The sequence below is a fragment of the Chelon labrosus genome, assembly GCF_963514085.1.
Source record: "Chelon labrosus genome assembly, chromosome: 7".
Taxonomy (NCBI): Eukaryota; Metazoa; Chordata; class Actinopteri; order Mugiliformes; family Mugilidae; genus Chelon; species Chelon labrosus.
In genome coordinates, this window is record NC_140343.1 from 7,307,207 (window position 1) to 7,328,986 (window position 21,780).

The 21,780-nt window shown below is 42.2% G+C and overlaps 1 protein-coding gene across 1 annotated transcript in view; it reads left to right on the top strand.

The window, feature by feature from the left end:
- Nucleotides 1–2,264: 2,264 nt before the first annotated feature.
- The window catches only part of pde4ba (phosphodiesterase 4B, cAMP-specific a), a gene marked incomplete at its 5' end in the record, with an annotated part of 162,519 nt that continues 143,003 nt past the window's right edge, over nt 2,265–21,780 (top strand). The window contains 2 exons of the mRNA XM_084548893.1: nt 2,265–2,489; nt 20,171–20,409. Of these exons, the coding sequence (XP_084405019.1) occupies nt 2,448–2,489; nt 20,171–20,409 (281 nt within the window). The remainder of the gene's footprint in view (nt 2,490–20,170; nt 20,410–21,780) is intronic.

Here is a 21,780-nt window from a genome sequence, read left to right on the forward strand (position 1 = left end):
GTGTGGATGTTACTTAGACATGTAGCACCCACCTAGACCAGACCAGGCACCCCCACCCCATAGCAATGACACTCCTTGATGGCAGCAGCCATCCCCAGCAGGATGCAGCCTGACACAGACACACACACAAAAATGCTTTAGGAACAACTAAAAAAAAAACAAAAAAAAAACATGAAGAACAGCACAAGGTGTTGACCTGGCCTCCAAGTTCACTAGATTCACTAGGCCCCTCTCCTCAACCCATAGGATCCTACTAACAACATTCTGTTTCCCGACACCACAGGACACCCTCAGAAGACCCAAGACCTACACAGTATTAGGAATGTGGTCATAATGTTATGCCTGATCGGTGTACATTGCATGTCTGCCAGGCTTCTAACCCGAATTAACATTCATGACCCCATTACACCAGTATCAGCCTCCTCACACGAGACCTCAGTACAGCATGTTCGATGATGAGATCACCTTTAAGGTCCTCAGTTGCCGTGCTTTTTGCTATATTTAGTCCTACACTAGTCTGTACCTAGTTTAAAATCCACACTCAGAGCCTCAGGACCATGAGACTCTTAAATTGCTATGACCATTTGAAACTGTATTGTTGTCTGCCTAGGTTTATCCAGTTAGTTGTTCCCATATCACATTGCTCCTCTCTTTTATTCTCGTCTAGTTTTCCTCATAATGAATTTTTTATTTGATGCCGCGCGTGAAACACCTTGTAATAGAGTTTTGAGAAGTGCTTTATTGTAATGCTCTATACTCATACTTGCACACCGGCAGTGCAGATCTAATTGCTCTCCAATCACACTCTGATAGCTGAAGCATTTTTTTGTTTTCTGCACGAACCATCTTTCGCTGGCACGGGGGACTCATAGACGAGAGAAACAAAACAAAAATTAGTCCAACGCGGGAGCGATCATGTTGTCCGGGTAGCTAGACACACTCTCTGTCAGTCTGTTATTTTTATGGGGCCTTTAAGAATATCTCGCACATTATAGCAAACCGGTACATCTTAGGGGGATTTTGGCGTGTCGTGCAGCAGTGTTATTGCACTGATGTATGTCCCTCAGAGGAGCAATATTGAAGGCGAGGATGAGTGCTTTGCTCTATTGTTTCTCATAGAAATGCCAAAATGAGTGAGAAAGGCACCTTCGTAAATCCAGTATTGATACATAGGGAGGAGCGTGTATGCACAAGGACAAAGTGTAACAGAAAGGGTGAAATGAACGCAGAAATATTGCAAAAGAAAATAGAAAAAATCTGAACTGTGGAATATTTAGGATTTGGTATAAGGTTAGTTTAGTTAGTTCCTTAGTCTAGTCTTAGTCTTGAAATGTAGCATTTAAATTGCAGTGGTGATTGTCCGTAAATAAGATTACTTTTGATCGTCTGTACCACAGACTGTATATAAATATGGACAAAGCGCCCCCACTTCCTTATATTAGTCAACTAGTGCTAGTTAACTCAGGGATATGGGCGGCTTTGGAGCCAGAGTCTGAGAGTCTCTGAGAGTGGAGCCACACGGAGGTGCGTTATCGATAACCCGCCCGCACAGTTGGCATGGCAACTCAGTAGTCATCATGATGTCACATCCTGTTTCTGTAGCGTCAAATAATTAACTAAACGAAACTTATATGAAACTTAAAAACGGACACTTGAGTATGCGTCAGCATTATATCAACTACCTAAAATGACAGAAACCATCCTTGAAAAAATGTATTTGACGTGTATTTTAGTGTTTTAATTCAACCCTAGTCCCACCCACTAACATGGAGGGGGTGGAGCTTATGACCTATACTGCAGCCAGTCACCAGGGGGAGCTCTGCTTGCTTCGGCTTCACTTTTGAGGAGCTGTTCCACCGTCCATCTTCATGCCGTCTATGATCTATATACCTCGCTGTAAACCAGGGGTGTCAAACTCATTTGAGTTCAGGGGCCACATACAGCCCAATTTGGTCTCAAGGGGGCCGGACTAGGAATAAAATAGCACAGTAACCAATGAATAACACCAACTCCAGATTCTTCCCTTTGTTTTAGTGCAAAAAAAAAGTAAATTATGAACACATTTATATTTAATGAACTAAGAACTACTTTCTTAAGAAAAATAAGTGCAATTTCGACACATGAGTTCTGGGTCTATGCTATGTCGTGCTATGTCCGCAGCTCTGACTAAAACAGTGCGCCCCTAGTGGACAAATTAGGAATATCAGTTACTTAATTAAATAATTGCAATTAATGTCTTCAGTGTAATTTTCACACTTGCCAAATTCATCCCGCGGGCCAGATTGAACCCTCTGGTGGGTCGGTTTAGTCCCACACACTGTATGTTTGACACTGCTGCCATAAACAAAGGTAAAACCTGTAGAATAACCTTTGTTTTTTTTTCCCTTTGTGTTTTCCAGATTTGCGTGTGAAGCTGCTGTGACTGGACAGAACGGGAGGAAGGAAAGATGAGGAAGAGCAGGAGTGTTCTCACAGTGTCTCCCAACAATGTAAGTCACCGCTTACATAATACACTCTATACACAAGACATTTATCAAACAACTTCCGACAGCACATGCCATCTCTGAAGTTTCTGTTTACCCTGCTGTAAAGAAAGAACAGAGGACAGAGTGCAAACGAGAACTCTTTAATTGATAGTGTTTGTGTCGACCTTTTATGTTAATGTTCTTCAGTTCAAAAGATACATAAAAACATTAAGGAGCTTCACTTCACTTCCCTCCCTCAGTCTGGGACAGCGATTGATTCATTTTGGAATTCATTTTGAGCATCATGAACAGTTGTGAGGCATTCAGGAGGGTGCTGAGGCAGGACAGAGGGTACAGGATGGTACATTTTGTTCTCAAAACTCTCAATTTTTCCGCTTTGTGTCGGTCTCCCTGTGATTTGACGGCTCCTCTCTGCTCTGGCTGTCTTCCTCTGCCTCCGCCGTGACTCGCTTCCCCAAAGTTTCTCTTTCGTTGTTTGTGTAGATCCCACCGTGTGCTCCGCTCTCCTGTTGTTTCAGTCTCTGATCTTTCCCTCATCACTCCGGCTCACAGTTGTTATATATGTGAACTGATGTATTGTTTACCCCCCTCGCAGGTTTGAGTATTTGCACGTGTTTTTTTACGTAGACTTTTACATCCCCGGCACTACACATCCTGCACCTTAATTTATTCTGCTACTAAACTCTGAACAAACTGCAACCTGATGGCTACGCCGACCAAATTAAATGTCAGGACATCCAAATATTTGGTCAAAAGAAAAGAAAGTCGAATAAAATTGTTATCATGACATACACCGATCAGCCACAACATTATGACCACTGACAGGAGAAGTGAATAACATTGACCATCCTGTGACAATTCAGTATTCTGCTGGGAAACTTTTGGACCTGGCATTCATTCATGTGGATGTTATTTAGACATGTAGCACCCACCTAGACCAGACCAGACATCCCCAATCCATAACAGGATCCCATGCAGGATGCAGCCTGACACAGGGACACACACAAAAACGCTTTAGGAACAACTAAAAAAAATACATGAAGTACAGCACAAGGTGTTGACCTGGCCTCCAAATTTAGTAGATCCCAAACTGATCAAGTATCTGTGGGATGATCCACAGGGGCCCCTCCCCTCAACCCATAGGACCCAAAGGCCCCCCACTTTTTTTGTAGTGACGTAGTGATGTTTCCTTTGCTGACATCTAAGTGAGTAATGGCACCTGCTGAAGATGATAATACCAAACAAACATGGTAACGCTACTTGGGTTTTATTTTTTCAATCTTCAACATGGAACAGATCACATTGCTTTGTAAATTTAGCAAAAAGTTTATTAAAACTAAACATAGCAGCAGGGTACATTTGTAGAAGCAACTGAACAAAAATCATTCATCATTTCTGTTTCTTTGTATCATGCATTACTTATGCATATAGTTTTATTAAAAAAAAGGTTTTTGAATCATGTTTTTTTTTTGTTGAGATTATCTCGACAGAGTAAGATAAATAATAAATCGACTCAAAAGAAATCGAGATTTTATTTCCTCGGCACACTGCCCAGCCTCTAATAATGTCGTTCAAACTAGCTCCACCTAGGGTGACCACCCGTCCCGCGTAGCGCGTGCGCGCACAGCGTTTGAAGCCCAATTCATGCGTCCCGCAAATTGAGACCGTGTCACGCATAATCATTAATCAATACTTGCTCAAAAAAAAAAAAAGTTGGTCGCTCTATATCCTCGAGCCCCAGGCAGCCAAACGAACAGTACTTGACAGTTCAACACGCTACTGCCCCACCCACCCCTCAGTTGAACTGCTGATTAGGTTGTTGTCAACTTTTTTGTTGTCATGACAGCACACGCACGTGCATACTAGACACACTAGGAAGGAACTTTTAGATGCGCACAAAAATGGAGAAAGAGACTGAGTCTGAGGCACCGCCATCATCAATCAAAAAGAGAAGGTGTGGGTACAACAAAGATTGGGAAAATGAATATTTGTGGCTGAAAGGTGTTGAGGGGGATACCGAGAGGGCTTTTTGTGACTTTTGCAAAACGTCCTTTTCCATCGGACATGGAGGGGAATACGATGTCAAACGACACAGCCGCCTGCCTTTACTAACATGCAAGTTCACCATCCTTCCTCCCCCTTCTCGTTCCGTGAACCTCTGGAGCTGTGAGTTAAGACTTTTTTTTAACTGTTCCTGTGGTGTTGAGCAACTACAATTCCTGTTAATCCTATAATTTCATATTATAATTTATTTAAAGTGAATAAATTGTAATGAAAAATAAATAAAATTAAATAGCTTAAGTAAAACGTAAGTGGAAATGCATCTGTCAACTCATTCATTGTTCAAAATATTATGAATCTTTATTTAGAAAAAAAAATACACATTGGTTGCCCTATTCATGAGCATACATCAGCAATTACGCATGTTTAGGAGAATAGGGCATTATTAATATACCATGTAAGGTGGTATGTGCTAGAAATGGGTAAACCACTATCAGTGAGTCTGCCCGTGGGGTGGGGGCACCGCCGCGCCAGGCAGTGTCCCACATTGTCCCTCGGAAACATACCCCTTGTCCCCCCTTGGGCTTATTAGCAGGTGGTCACCCTAGCTCCACCTTCAGCAGATTCATTCATAAGACTCTGCTCACTATTAATAATCTATTATGTCAAATATTTTAATATATCAGTCAGATGGATTAAACCAGTCCTTTAAAAGTAACATTACTTGCAATAGAGTTTTGTTTGTTTGTTCTTTTACACTGCTGTATTGGTACTTTCTCTTCCTAAGAGTGGGAATAGTTCCTCCACCACTTTGTAAACTACAGGAACAGATCAAGGTCACGGCAAATGCTGAAATACCTCAAATGATGTATGAGGCAGAAATTCCAAGCACCACGGCGAAAGTCGCGTCCCTTCAAAGCTCCGCAAGTTTGCCACCGCACTCCATCCTCTTAGAATTAAATGTAAAACACTTTTGCAAATCACTTGCATTTATATGTAGGACACAGGCTCATGTTTAGCACCTTTACATTTCACACAATGTGCTTATGCTGTATAGATATGCAGGTCCGTTTTGCAGGGGCTGTGGGTGTTTTTTCTCAAACAGACCCTCACTGAAAGTGTGGGTGTGCATTACTCACTCTCTGTGTCTCTCCCTCTCTCTCTCTCTCCCTCTCCCTCCATGCTAGTTTCAGCAATGTGTGCTTTGTTGCTTCATTTCAATTGGTTTACCCTGTTTCCGCTTTCTTTTTACTCTCTTTACCCTTGACTTGTAGCCATCATCTTGGGCCTGTGTTCCAGTTACACTTTCAGCATTTGCCAAAAATCCACCCAGTACTGTGACTGCAGTGGTCTGCGCTTCTCAAGTCAACACAGCTTTTGGTGTCTGACTTGGCGACCGCATCAGAGCCTGAGGCGTATCGCGGCACGGCGACAGGTTTTGGATAAGGGTGTCTGGGTGCGTAAATATTGTCCTAATGATAGCGGTTGAAATGGTAATTTAATGGAGGAGGAATATGAGCACGGGCAAGTGAATGGCTGGGAATTTGCTCTCCACTTTGCAGATGTAGCAGTTCAGTAAATTCACAATGGCACACCTTATATGCCAGACTTGAATGCCTGCTACTATAGCGCTGATGTCAATTTGTAAGTAGCTCCAGGTGATGGTGTGTAGGATCTCAGTGTGATCTTTTGGTTCTTGTGTAGAGGAGTAAAAGAAAATGGGATTTCTACTTCAGAGATGAGTTGAAAAATGGATTTTGGTGTTTATGAATGGTTGGATTTAGGGCTAATCTCGACATATAATGACATAAAGCAAAGATTAAAAATGTGTAGTTCCTCTTTAGAATAAGAATAGTTCATGTATTTAGGAATTTTTCGGCAGGCAGTTAGGAGAAAATTAAAGAGACTTACAGGCAGTTTAGTCCTCTGGGTCAATTTGACGGCGTAGCTACGGCGACAGCGCAGACCCTAATGCCACAATTCTCCACATTATTGAATAGGATCAATAACGATGGAATACACTGTGTTCAGTAAACATCTGCACAAACAAAAATGTAGAGGATACTCATCCTTTACTATTTCTTGGTTGCCCTGGCAACCATTCCATGCTGAATAAAAGTGTCTGGGTGATGGGTAACTGTTGCAGGTCAAGTATTGATGATGAACAAATGACATGAACTAATATTAATTAGTGACTTGCGTGTGTGTGTGTGCGTGTTCACAAGATTGGTCGGCTATTGCCATCTGCTTGTAGCCTTTATGCAAAGCTTTACTAATGACCTTCTCACATCCAGTGTTGGACTTAACGCCTGACATGAAAGCGGTGTTGATCTTATCATTTGATTGTAAGATTTTTCCTTTTAAAGTACCTGAACTATTGATATTGAAAAGCAGTCATGTCCTAAAACCAGGCAAACTCTATGAAGGTTCCTTACACACGATGTTTGAATGTTTACGACAGAATTCATCTTGTTTTTTTGTTATGTGCATGTGTGTGTTTGTGTGTGTGTGTTTAGCCAGGTACAACAAAGCCTGTGTGTTTACCGTCTATGTTTCAGTGAAAGTGCTTCCTGAATCAATGAGGTTAAGTGTGTTAAGGTAGGACGTGCTTATTGGATTTCTGTTGGTTTAGCCGGCGATGCTTCGCTGGGATTAGAGCTCGGTGTTAAGCGTGAGCAGATATGCCAGCGAGTGTTTGCGTTAATGGTTTGTCCCATCGAGAAAATGACATTTGGATTGGATTGCTGTGGTGTGTTGTGTTTGTGTGCAAGTGATGGTGATTAGCGTCTGTTATGCTCAGGGAGTGCATTTGACTCCAGTCTCGGTACGGTATGTTTGTGTGTGTGTTTCTGTGTTGCTGGTGTGGCTGTGGACACTTTAACTAACATATCTATTCCTCCCCAGACCTAATGACCTCATTCCCATGCGTGTCACAACAAACTAGCTCTGATCTGATCAGCGTGTCTCTGTCTTTCCACGTGTGCACGGATGGTCTCCGGTACTCGAATGCGCTTGAATGCACGCCACCATTTGTATGTGACTCTGCATATTTTATATGTTTTGAATTCATTCCCCAACATTCTATGTATGTGTGCACACACATACTTAAAGATGATCTGAGTATTTTTGCCAGTTCACATCTCACTCCCATCAAGTCATTCAACACCCTGTAAATATAGGCTATAATTAAACCTTTAAACCTTAAAGTGTCTTTTCAGTAATGTCATTAACTGAGTAAATACTTTTTTTGAATTAGAAACTGCGTTTTTATATAAATGCTTCTAAATGCAGTGACCTTGGAAAGCATGAATGTATTTTAATTTCTGTGCTCATTTTAAATGAGATGCTGTCACCATGATGAATCGATTAATTATTAAGCAAGATTTGTGAATGATGGACTCAAGCTGCAGCTGCCATTTCAAAGCCACATATCAAATGATGTAAACTCCTAAAATGTCAAATCTGATTTTTAAGTATGTGTCGATCTAAAGATCTGGTGTAGGAACAGTGAAGCTTGCAACTCTTCACTTCCTGGTGGCTTCTTTATGTGTTGGATGTTATCTCTACGTTCATGAGAGTGTGCCTTGAAGTTTGTTTTCCCTCTTAAAAAATTCATCATCATCATTTTGAAAAAAGTTTATTTCTAAGAGTAGTTTTACTCTTATAACTCTGTTACATACTCTGCAAGAAAAGTTCTCGCAACTTGTTCTCGACACATCAACCGGGCAGAATTTGTTTCTCCTGTGGTGTCCGGTTACCATTCTGTGATTGGTCAGAAAGTAGAAGTGGGCGTGGTTAATGAAGAAACACTAGTGTCCACTCTGTGAGCTTCCAGATGCTAATATCTCTCCTGGGTAGAGATCAGCATACAGTGAATGAACAGCATGATCTGACGGACACAGACGTCAAAACGTCTGGTCGACACCTGAAAATAACAAGAAAAGAGCCTCTCGTCGTCCGTCTCCTCCATCTCCCACAATGCTTAGCGTGTGTGATGTACGCTGCAGTGGGAGGGCCCTATGAGGACTTCCCCAGAGTTCGGCACTCGAGTTTCTCGTATAAATTGCTTGGCCAAAATTAATTTTGTTCTTGTTCTTGCAGCCCTGGGAGCGAGAACAAATTTCTCGCTTCTCAAGGAGTATGCAACAAGCTTTACTCTGCTACTCGACTAGTTTTATTTATTATTTTTATTACCATGTATTCTCCACATTAGATAAGCTAATGCTAAAATAGAAGACTCAGAGCGACCATTTCGGAGCCCTAAGAGCCGACTCTTAAAGGGGAGCGGAGCCAAAACAGTCGAATCTTTGCAAAAAGCTGGACCTCCCATCACAAACATAAAGACGCCGCCAGTGGATCTACCACATGATTGCATTTCATCTCTGCTGTGTGTGAAGAGTTTGCGCCGCCATGCCATAACAGTTCTTGTGTGGTCACGTGGGGAAATAGTGAGATTTGGAAATTCTTGTTTCTTGTGCCTTAATTTGTTATTTTATAAAGATGTTATTTGTTTTTATTAATTTTTTTTTCACATTTGGCAACACCAGAATTTGCATATTATTTTTCTATTTTTGTCTGATTACATCATTTCTAAAAAAATAAAAATAAATCAGACGTTACAATCAAACAGTTACTCAGTACTTGAGTCGTCTTTTCACCAAATACTTTTTTACTCGCTAGTCTACCCGCCTCTGACCGTAACAGCTTCTACAAATTACTGATAAACGGTGTTTTGATGGTGATATGGATACCAAGATAAATTTTCAAAGGCAAGAACAAAAAATGTTGCTCGGGGTTTGTTTGCAGGTTTTGTTTTCATCTGTGTGTGTGTTTTTTTCACACGTAACCTCTCTTGTTGCTTCTCCCTGTCAGTTTTCCAGCTCTCTTCCAATTCGCTCAGCTTTTTTTTTTTTTTTTCCCCTCTTCCTGTGTCATGTACTGCTCTCTTGCCCTCTCCCCGTTCTGGCTGTCGGGCTTGTATGTACAGAGAGCGAGGGTCTCTGTACATACAAGCCCAGTCGGGTGTAGCATCTGTTCATTTTCCGCTTAGATTGCCTTGGAAGATGAGGGTTGGATTTTAGCCTGCAACACTTTACCTCTCCCTTATTCCTGTCCATTCATTCGTCTCTCTTCTTAAATGGCATTTTCATCCAGTGTCCCTCCACTGTTTCTACATCCGTCTTTACATACAGCGTTATCTCACCTCCTGTATCAGGAGTCTTATCAGGAAGGAGTGATGGCTGTTGCCACAACATCATTAGCTCTTCTCCTGTGGAACCTTGGGACCTCTTGGTCTCTTCTTGTCGGTCTGTTGGCTGGCACAGTTTTGCGCTCATGCCATATCCTTCTCTATTACATGGACAGTGTAATAACACGTAACCGTGAACGCAGTCAGGTTAATTCAGCTCTTCATCTCTTTCATTTCCTTACCTTCCACCTAAATTGATCCTGGAAGTGAAAGAGACTAGGAGCGATGTAGTGACACTAGACCGTGAAATGTTACTGAGCTTGTTTCACTCAGAAACACTTGGCGTGGGAAATATACAAGAGCGTAACCTAGGCAACCACATCCTGGAACGTCCCCTAGTGACCGTCGGCTGCAAACCGATAGCCGAGGAGTCTTAATACTGAAAAGTACTTTTGAAAACTGAGTTTTTTTTTTTTATATTCCATCATCTACGGATCATTTCTTTTCAACACACATGATGGCTTTCCAGAAGCCCAAGATGATGTCTTAAGATGTCTTTTTTTTACTCTTAGGTTTTAACAATATTCAGTTTCATTTCAAAGAAAAGCCGCAAATCGTTGCATGTGAGGAGCCGGAACCAACAAATGTGACCGCCGTCATAGAAGGGGATTATGTCCAATCTTTAGGCAAAAAATATTATATTTCTCATATTTATAATATGCATATAGACCCCTACCCAAGCCTCCCATCACAGCCAGCATCTAGCCTTATCTGTATGCAGTAATACAGTATCTGTTTGTTTCTTTAGTTTAGCTGCGTTTGACACAGTTGCACATTGAAGCTCCTGCTCCGCTTTGAGATGCGTGTAGTGGTGGGCATAGCAGTGGACCTGAGTTCAAGATGTTTACAGACTTACTCACGCGATAAATAAACCAACTGTCTGTCTAGAATCTTTATATATAGATAGACTCGGATATCTCACCAAAAGAATATGTCCTAGTGGGATGTCTAAGTTTAAATGAGTCTGATCTAAATCTTACCTTACCACGGAGCTCATTTTGAGGATAACCCACAGGCTGACATCTTAAAAATAAATAAAAATCTGAACGAGGCAGTATTTTGAACGACGGCTGCAAGATCCGGCTCCCTTCAAAGAGCATTAATCCCATCTCTAACCAGTGCTGCATGTTAGCGTTACAGCACATTGCCCGAAATGTAATGTGTCAAAAATGACAGACAGCCTTCAGATTTTTGTTTCATTCGTCAAAATAGTCTCTGTGTTTGTCCTTATTTGTTACGTCTCCTCGTCTTTCCCCATCTCGCCGAAATAAAATCACAAACTGTCCGCGCAAATATACCAAATAAATGAAGCAGAAGTAATTTGAAAACGGCCTTCAGCGAATTGCACCCAGCGCTTTATTTTTTTCCCTCTCTCCTCCGACAACCTAAATTTATCACGCGTCACGCATTTTTGCCACCGAGACGGAAAGTAGGCAATTTGTTTTATCTCTTGTCTGAGACACAGGGTTCAGGCCATTTCACAGTGATAAAGAAAAAGATGATGATAAAAAAGAGAGGAGGGATAATAATTCACCAAACGGTTTTATTAATATCCTGTTTCTCTGTCAGCCTCAGAGGAATATTCCATCACTTTTCAGCGGCCCATAAATCCAGCCGAACGTTATTAGTCCTGAAATGGCTTTTGATTCAAAGACAACAACGCCGTCTCTGTTTATGCGCGGAAATCTATTTGTTATATCTGCTAATTTTAATCTTTCGGCCATTAACGCTTGCATAATTACAAAACTCAAGCTTGGGGGGAGGGGGCATTGGATTCAGTGCGTTCATCCTAAATACAGCAAAACACACAGTCACTAAATCAAGCCATGAGTTTGTTATATTCATCCATCAAAAATGCAAACCATGTGATTTTTTTTTGCACGTACACATTGTTTTTTTTCTAGAAAATACACGGTGCTGTACAATACAAGATGCATGTGCACATTGCCCCAAGCTATGCTCAGCTGTAGATGAATATGTCTTATTTCATACAATACTAATCAGCCTCTTTCAGTTGCACTCCTCCCTTCCTCCCTCCTCTTCACATTCATATTATTTGTATTGTCTTCAGGTACCCACCCCCTCCCCTCCACGCTTCCTCGCTGCCTTACTCACCCCCCCCCCCCCCCATCCCCAGCTGTTCCCGCGTTCCGCTGTCGGACCTTTGTCCCCTCCCGTCCCCTTACCGCCACCCCTTCCCTGTCTTCTCTCTCTCTCTCCCACTCCTCCTCCTCCTCCTTTCTAACTGATGGGAAGCAGGTGTTGTATTCTCAGCTCATCCCTTCACATCCTCCCTGTTGCTTTGTTGCCTTGGTGTCAAAGTGGCAAGAGTGCAGAGGGATTTGTGCGTCGGCGGCGGCGAGTGAGAAATGGGTAGGATGCCAAGGATGCAGTCAGATAAAACTTGCAATGACACCAATACAGTGCATGTTTAAGAAAGCAGGTATTTGACAAGTAGTGGTGGGGGTTTATTGTCCATGTAGCACAGTGGGAAAGCAAAGGTCGGTTTTGTCCTTGACTGGCGCTAATAAGTGAAACAAGATAGGTGGAAGAAGTTTTAAAAAAAGGTTTTGGAAAAAGTATCTCAGTTTAAAGTCATAGGCATAACCTGTGGTGGGTGGCTGTATTTAGTCAAGTAGTTGGTGGTAAAGCAGAAGACAATACACCAGATAAACCCATATACACTGATCAGGCATAACATTATGACCACCTTTCTAATATTGTGTAGGTCTCCCTTGTGTCTCCAAAACAGTTGTGACTCATCAGAGAATGGACATGGGCCTTCTGAGGGTGTCCTGTGGTGTCTGGCAACAGGATGTTGTTAGTGGGGGACCTTTGGGTCCTGTGCGTTGAGGGGAGGGGCCTCTGTGGATCATCCCACAGATACTTGATCAGTTTGGAATCTAGTGAATTTCAGGTCCAAAAGTTCCCCAGCAGAACACTGAATTGTCACAAGATGGTCAATGTTATTCACTTCTCCTGGTCAGTGGTCATAATGTTTTGGCCAATCGGGGGCAACGATTATAACTCCCTGATCACCAGTTGAACCAACACCGACACTAACAAACACTGACATTCAGGCATGTTCACAAAGCTCCTGCACCCCTGAGCAGAAACTTCTTGGAGGGGTAACATTTATGGGAGGAGGTTGGGGTGGATGGTGGGCATGATATTTGAAGCATTTAATGTAAAAGACATTTCCCGTTTCAAAACAACAGGCGGTGTAATTTACTGTGACCACAGCCTTGTTTGTGTAACTGCAACGAGGAAGGATCCAAACCACGATCTTTCCCCAGACCTAACCAAGTAGTTTGTGGCATATCTCCTTCCACTTATGCATTCCTGTGGTCATTTAAGGTGAAGCTGTTATAGAAGGAGAAAAATTATTGCTAAACAAAACCATTGCCGTTTACAGCGGACTGTCCTGTGGACCTTTTTGTCATGTTATAAAGACACGATCCTCCTCCCTGCTTTGTTTCTTTTTGTAAACACAGGTGACTTTGTGTTTCTCTGTCGAGGATCCTCATAAATCACGAGGCAGCAGAAGGTTGCTTAAGGTTGCTGCTTCTTTATCTGGCAAGGAATCCCAAAAGGTCATAACGAATGTGTGTTGTGTGATTTGGGATAAATTTAGTGTTGTTCAGAGCACTAAGGTACATTATTGTCTCTATATTAATCAAACCCGGTCCCAGCAGTCAGGTCACAAGGCCTGGGACTCTGTGTTTTTTTTTTTTTTTTTTTATGTGTGTGCTCAGGGAGGTGAATACACTGCGTTGTCATTTGTAGGATCTACGTGAGACTAATGCGTGTGTCACCGTTTTAGTACTCAGTGGTCTCAGGGAAATAAAAAAAGGCCACGGAGGTTGTGCTGCAAATGGGCTAATGGACTTCTGTGCCTGATCATTGTCCCGCCTCAGACACACCAAGTGCACAGATACAAGCCCCTCACATGCGCACACATTACCGGCAGCTGAGGGTCATCTAAGGATAGCAGGGTGTAGGAGGAATGGGTGAAAGCCTAGAAACTTAGGTTATACTGTGGAAAACTGTTTCAGTGACAGATTCCTATGTAATATGGACCAATTATTTAAGATGGGCTTTTTGCTTTTTATTTTTATTTTTTTATGCTGAAGTATCTGCATGTGCCTCATAGAAACTCCTGGTAAAATCATCAGTCCTCATTCGAAGCGATTCACTCGTTACCCATCTCCATGTAGCTGTGGACACTCCGGGCTCTGGTTGCTTTGGTTTGTTTTAATACACCCATCAGGCATAACATTATGACCACCTTCCTAATATTGTGTAGGTCTCCCTTGTGCCTCCACAACAGTTTTGATTTATCAGAGAATGGACATGGGCCTTCTGAGGGTGTCCTGTGGTGTCTGGCAACAGGAAGTTGTTAGTGGGGGGGCTTTGAGGGGAGGGGCCTCTGTGGATCATCCCACAGATACTTGATCAGTTTGGGATCTAGTGAATTTGGAGGCCAGGTCAACACCTTGTCCTGTTTTTCATGTTTTTTTGAGTCGCTTGTAAACTGTTTTTATTCTCGCTGCATCCTGCTGGGGATGGCTGCTGCCATCAAGGAGTGTCATTGCTATGGGGTGGGGGTTCCTGGTCTGGTCTAGGTGGGTGCTACATGTCTAAGTAACATCCACACCAATGAATGCCAGGTCCAAAAGTTTCCCAGAAGAACATTCAATTGTCACAAGATGGTCAATGTTGTCTACTTCTCCCGGTCATAATGTCGTGGCTGATCAGTGGAGCGTTACAGTAGAAATGAGTTGTTTCTGTAAATATGAACTTCCAGCAACTGCTACTGAGCTGACTCATGTTTAATAAGGATGTAAACTGGAAGATTTGAAATTAAAAATAACAAAACCTACCTTACAAAAACTTACAAAAAAAAAAAAAAAAAGAAACTGCAATGGTCTTGTGCTCTGCGTGGGAGACGTGAAAGGTCCCAAATAAAAGCTCTTGAAAAGCTGTGTGCAGCTCTGCAGTGGAGGTAGGAAAAGTGTGTTAACGCAAAAAAACCAACAAAAAAAACTCTCCTTCCCTTCACGATGGTGCGTTTAGCAACGTGTCAACTGGTCCTTAAGGTCTTAACTTAATCTTAAGACGGACTCAATAATAGATTTACAGTTGGCAAGAGGAATCTGTTATGAGAAATATGTATTATGAATGAGTAAAGTAACTCAAGTTGTTGTCAAACTTCTGTGTCCATGACTGTCTTTTCTCACAATAATAAGTGATTGAAACCCTGGCCATAGCTCTCAGTCTAGTGACTCATTCGACCGGATGAATTGGCTCGATTTGCTCGTAGCTCACAGCGTTTTTTCGTCACTCAGCCCATCAACTCTCTTTCTACCTTACAATTTGGTGAAAGAAGAAAAGAATAATACAGCCTTACATGAAGAGAAAGGGGAAATGACTCATTCACTCAACACTTCTTCTTGGAATCATGTCGTTTTTCAGACTTCCTATAACTGACAGACTGTGATTCATGTTGTTGGGCTGAGATCTGATTTACCATGACGGTCTGTGTGTTGATTGTATGTGCTCCTGTTTTCTCTCATATCTAATACCACCAGAGCTTCGTCCTTTCTTTGTTTCTTTCTACTCACTGATCTGCAGCACAGTTCTTATCGCCACCATATCTCAGTTTGACTTTGTGTTTTTTTTTTCCCCAGAGGTGTCACAGAGAAGTATTGTTGTCTCTTCTTCCTTACTCACGCCTCGTGTGCTCTTAAGGCAAATATCCTTCAGCAGCATTTGAAGAAGATTCAGCAGAACTTGTTGATAACACAGATCGGTTTTCACTGCTTTGTTTTTCGGTACATCGATGGTTATCATGTGTTTATGTTCTTCTAAAGAACAGTTTTCACACTGATTTGTCTCCAAGGCTCTCACAGCGATGTGTTCCTTTCTAGGAAAAGGAGTCAGAATGATGGATTGTTTTTAATTATTACATTACCTGACTGAAATGTGGAAGCTTTTTTGATTAAAAAAAGAGAGAGAAAGAGAAAGAAAACTGTGCTTAGGGTGAAATAAATCATCATGGAAGCAGATCTAACTATTGGGGTGGAATGGAGCTTGGCATTAATTAAATGTAGTACAAGTTGACGCCACTAGAGGGCAGTAAATACTACAGAGGAGCACAGGTATACTGAGGAAGAAAGGCAGTCTTCTTCTATTGGTAGGGGATTATTTATTTATTTATTTATTTATTTTTTTAAATAATAGATAATTATTTGTTTTCCAATTATTCATTTGTAGATTTACACCAATCAGGCATAACATTATGACCACCTTCCTAATATTGTGTAGGTCTCCCTTGTGGCTCCAAAACAGTTGGGACTCATCAGAGAATGGACATGGGCCTTCTGAGGACATCCTGTGGTGTCTGGCAACAGAATGTTGTTAGTGGGGGACTTATGGGTTGAGGGGAGGGTCCTCTGTGGATCATCCCACAGATACTTGATCAGTTTGGGATCTAATGAATTTGGAGGCCAGGTCAACACCTTGTGCTGTTCTTCATGATTGTATTTTTTTAGTTGTTCCTAAAGTGTTTTTGTGTGTAAGCCTGTGTCAGGCTGCATCCTGCTGCCATCAAGGAGTGTCATTGCTATGGGGTGGGGGTGCCTGGTCTGGTCTAAGTGGGTGCTAGTCTAAGTAACATCCACACCAATGAATGCCAGGTCCAAAAGTTTCCCAGCAGAACACTGAATTGTCACAAGATGGTCAATGTTATTTACTTCTCCTGACAGTGGTCATTATGTTGTGGCTGATCGGTTTACATATTAATATTTCGTTTATTTTCTACCAATTCATTAAGAGACATTTTCTCTTCATGTACTGAGATGAGAAATCTTTTACAGCCTTGCTGCAAGAAGCCTCCTCAACAAACGGGTGTGACTGATGGATTCATTTCCTAATCCCACAGGAAAACTGGTTCGCAGAAACTATTGAACATGCCCAATAATAATAATAATAACATGAATGGAAAGACACCGTCCACACACGGCAGACACCCAATTTAAGTGTAATTCGTTGAGAAAAGAAAGTGCTGCACACCAATCTGCAGAGCTTTTAGAAGTAACAGGACTCCAATATAAGGTAACCGGACAAGGCCACCAGACTGAGGGAAGTTATGTTTCTGCTGAATGCAAATCACAGAAGAGCTTCATACTCAGCGGGTGATTTTGCATTTTGTCTTCATCTAATACAATATGGCTGGAGGCGATGAGTGCGAGAGGGTCGTGTTGAGGCGCTGCTGACGTGCGAGATACTGAACGGAGCATTCAGTGTCTTTGGTTTGCCATTAGCACAGCTTGAGCAGTCCGAATCTGTCGGGCTCCAGGAAGCCCCGAGGGGGGAAGAAAACAAAAAACAAGTCACCACCCACACAGCTAAATGAACATGTACAATGAAGTGAGGTGGTAATGGTTCCATCACGATCGCTGGCAGTGTGTAGTTAGTTGGGTAATTTCACAGAAGCCACAAGTAGAAACTGTCCAAGAAGAGCTGTCGTGGGAGGCTGTATTTACTGGAAGGGGTATTTACTACTGGAGACCCAGGAGGTTTTAAGCTACAAAAAAAAAAAAGGATTCAGTGGAAATATTTTCCCGGCACTACCACCAACTCTGACTACCTAGGCCTCTCCAGTACAGGCCTCATAGTAAAAGAGACTCCTACAGTAGGACACAAGGGTTATATTTACTGCGTGTCACTTCCTACACTATCAACAAGGAGTGGAGTTTCTCTTTTGAGAGAGAATGACATCACCGTGGCAACCGCTGACAATCTTAACATCATTTACATCAGTCACATCGATTATTCGACCCAGTTGTTTGGCAATTCAATCCCCGTCTTCTCCAGATGCCTTGAGCGAGACACTGAACATGGAATTGCTTCAGATGGAAGCCAAGCTCCTCGTATGGCAGCTCTACAGCTTGACACATTGAGAAACGCTTTAAAACGCTTTGAGTGTTGTTTTTTTTTTTTTTAAGCGACTGTTTACCATAAATATCTGAAAACAGTGATAGTTTTCCATCACGGTTTCTTAAAGCCCAGGTTGGATGTATAAACAACCAGTCAACCAAATCAGAAAAGAATATGAGACTTTTACACCAATCAGCCTTAACATTAAAACCACTGACAGGGGAAGTGAATAACATTGACAATAATTCAATGTTCTGCTGGTTAACTTTTGGACCTGACATTCATTCATGTGGATGTTACTTAGACATGTAGCACCCACCTAGACCAGACCAGACCAGACACCCCCACCCCATAGCAATGACACTCCTTCATGGCAGCAGCCATCCCCAGCAGGATGTAACCTGACACAGGCACACACACAAAAACACTTTAGGATAACTAAAAAAAAACATGAAGAACAGCACAAGGTGTTGACCTGGCCTCCAAATTCACTAGATCCAAAACTGACCAAGTATCTGTGGGATGATCCACAGAGGCCCGTCCCCTCAAAACCATAGGACCCAAAGGCCCCCCGACTAACAACATTCTGTTACCAGACAGACACATAAGGAAGGTGGTCATAATGTTATGCCTGATCGTTGTAGCATATTGTCGTAACAAAGAGTTTAAAAAAACGTATTTATCTTCGAGTTGTTGATTAATTTCCTGCCAATTATTGAAAAACTAAATAAAATAAAATGCAGAAAATATGGTAAATTATTTCTTTATTCTTGACTGAAGCTGGTATAAAAGCTATTTGGACTAAAAAATTGACATCACACAAACTTACATATTCTCTTCTTTTCTAAATACGGTTTAGATCGGTTCAAACATGATCGACAAACATCGACGCCTCATAATTTGTCTGTGTTGCAGGATAATTTGCTGTCACTGTGGGTGCGCTGGGTAAAATCCACACTTTCCAGGTGCAGGTGATTTCCCCACGCGTTTCTGTGTCGCTCGGCGCATGATGTTGCTGAGCTGCCTTTATAGTTGCAGCTATTTTAGCTTCAAACCTGAGTTCCCCAAAATAAACAACATGCATCTTCGACGGGAAGGGTGTAAGAGATTTGGGAACGGAACAGGAGGAATTTACCGTATAAATTTAGGGATAACTGTGGGAGAACAAGGAACTGTGAATAAAAATGTGTGCCTCCTTGTTGAGAATGTGTACGAAAGCTTTTCTTTTATTCTCATCAAACACTGAGCATAATCGAGTGTATCCGCGATGGTTGACAAATGGAGGATTGCAGAACTGTAAACACAAGCTGATGAACCAGAGACGAGCGGCGGAGACTGATGAAAGGTCACCGAGTCACTCATCAGCGTCGTGTCTTACACGTGGATGTATGTTGTTTTTGTGTCCCAACACATGTTCCATTTTTCTCCTCCTGCCTCTTGCTAATTTGCGCTTGTCAAGATTTATCATACCCTTCAGACTTGCATGTAAATTAGACTGTGCAGCTGAGGGTTATTTATGCCCGGCAATTAGTTTGTTACAGACAGCAGAGGCTAACAAGACAAATTAAGCCAGTAAATAAAGTGGCAGAGTCGAGGCTTCAGGACAGAGACGGTTTAAGAAAAGATAACATCCCAGAATCATGTGGGACTGAAACTCATTTTATTAACAGTCAAAGGTTTTGTTTGTGATTTAATTTCTTTTGTGTTTATTTTTAAAAGATCCCTGACAGCAAAGGTTGAGGTAAGTGAAAAGAGCATCCAAGCATCTGGTTATGTAATGTGAATAAATGTTTAATAAACTGATGGATAATTAGGAAGACGGTGTTTTCTGCTCTTTGAAATATGGAACTCGAGTTCTTATTTTATGGACTAGCTTATGGCGCCACTTAGTGGACAAACAGGTGCTTGAGTGGGAAGGAAAGGCTGTGATTTGTTAATCAGACATAACATTATGACCACCTTCCTAATATTGTGTAGGTCTCCCTTGTGCCTCCAAAACTGTTGTGACTCATCAGAGAATGGACATGGGCCTTCTGAGGGTGTCCTGTGGTGTCTGGGGGGTGGGGCCTCTGTGGATCATCCCACAGATACTTGATCAGTTTGGGATCTAGTGAATTTGGAGGCCAGGTTAACACCTTGTGCTGTTCTTCATGTTTTTTTTTTTAGTTGTTCCCAAAGTGTTTTTGTGTGTGCCTGTGTCAGGCTGCATCCTGCTGGGGATGGCTGCTGCCATCAAGGAGTGTCATTGCTATGGGGTGGGGGTGTCTGGTCTGGGCTAGGTGGGTGCTACATGTCTAAGTAACATCCACACAAACGAATACCAGGTCAAGAAGTTAACCGGCAGAACATTGAATTGTCACAAGATGGTCAATGTTATTTGCTCTTCCTTTCAGTGGTCATAATGTTATGCCTGATCGGTGTATATAAACTGTTCGTATATATCTTACACATACTTCGTCCATCACCTCTTCATTTTCTTTCTTTCTCTTCTCAGGACAGCAAGGAGCCTCCAGACTGCTGCCTCAGCGAGTCTTTCACTTCTCCTTCCTGCACTCTGGGGGTCGACCTGCGCCGGGGCCGCCGACGCTTCTCGGGCAACCTGCAGCTACCCCCGTTGTCATGGCGTCAGAGCGAGAGGTCACGGACCCCCGACGAAGAGATCATGGCAAGGCCAACCTCCCTGCCGTTCGGAGCCCCTCCCAGGATAGACATCACACCTGTGGATCCTGAATGGTGAGCAAGATAAAAATGTTCTTGAAAGGTCAGCATGATGGACATGGCACATGGTTTTAACAACAGTTGGTTTTAATGAGAGGGCATTTGCCAAGAAAAACATTGTTACTTAAAAGAACTTTAGGTTTCTTATCCATCACGTGAAACTGTCAGAAAGGCGTCTTACGAAACTCCACTCTGCATCTGCCCTCTGCATTTGTGCAGCAAACATTCAAGTGGGAGAGGAATTCAGGTAAGATGTTACAGCTGAACTCAAAACAGTTGGAAAAATAGTTTTTATAAATTACTGAATAGCATCCAAGTTACATTTTGGTGATGAACTGAGGCTAAACGCTGTCGGGATTATGGTGAAACACATATTTTTCAGTGAATGAAGTGCAATGGAGCACTATGAGGTGGTCAGGGTGGATGATGGGCGTGTCAAACCCATCAAATTCAAACCATAGACTGTATAAATAACACCTCCCTGCATCAGTGACTGATCTTTCATGTCGCGTTCACCCCGAGTTGAAAGTGACACTGCCTCGTTTCATTATTTATGCACCTTGCCTTCAGACAAAGTGCATCCACAAACACACCGGGCACTTGTTCACAGCAAGAAGCACAATGTGCAGTTTCAGATAACACACACGGCAAGCGGCCAGGTCTAGGTGGGAAGCCACTCGTCCAGTTGGGTCAAATGCAGATGCGCTATTAGTAATTTAGCTAATCAGTCCCGATTGGCGCCGTGCTTGAGTGCCCTGTGTGTGATGTTGATAAAAGAGAGAGGCCGTTGAGAAACACTTTGATAAGAGGTGCCAAGTGTTTTATTCTTTAGATTAGTGCTGGAAAGGGTGGCGCTAATCAGCAATGGTTGGCCCCGCACTCAAGTGAGTCTGTCTTTACTGTACAGACACGTGTGTGTCTGTGTCCTCTCGTACAGTAACTAGCAGCAATAGTCTAGACATATGTAGGACATGATTCTGTGACAAAGATATGTTGATGTCCAAGAGCAGATTTACACTTATTACTAACGATTGGTTGGTGGCATATGTCTGTGACTCATTTTAGAAGCCATATTCACATTTGATATTTTTTTATGGCAGAAAAAATATTTAACAACTTATTAGATTATACAATTTGTCACTAAAATTGACTTGCCAAGAAAGAAAATTAAAAAATATGGTATGGATATGTTAGAGTGCTGTTTATGGAGAAATGACTGAATGGTTCAAAAGCTGCAATTTCTATCACGGCCACAAGAGTGCAGTGTGATCATGCCTGAATGGATGCACGCAAACAGACCACAGGTTAAAGGCTGTTTCCATGTAGGGACAATGATACGACTTACACCAATCAGGCATAACATTATGAGCACCTTCCTAATATGTA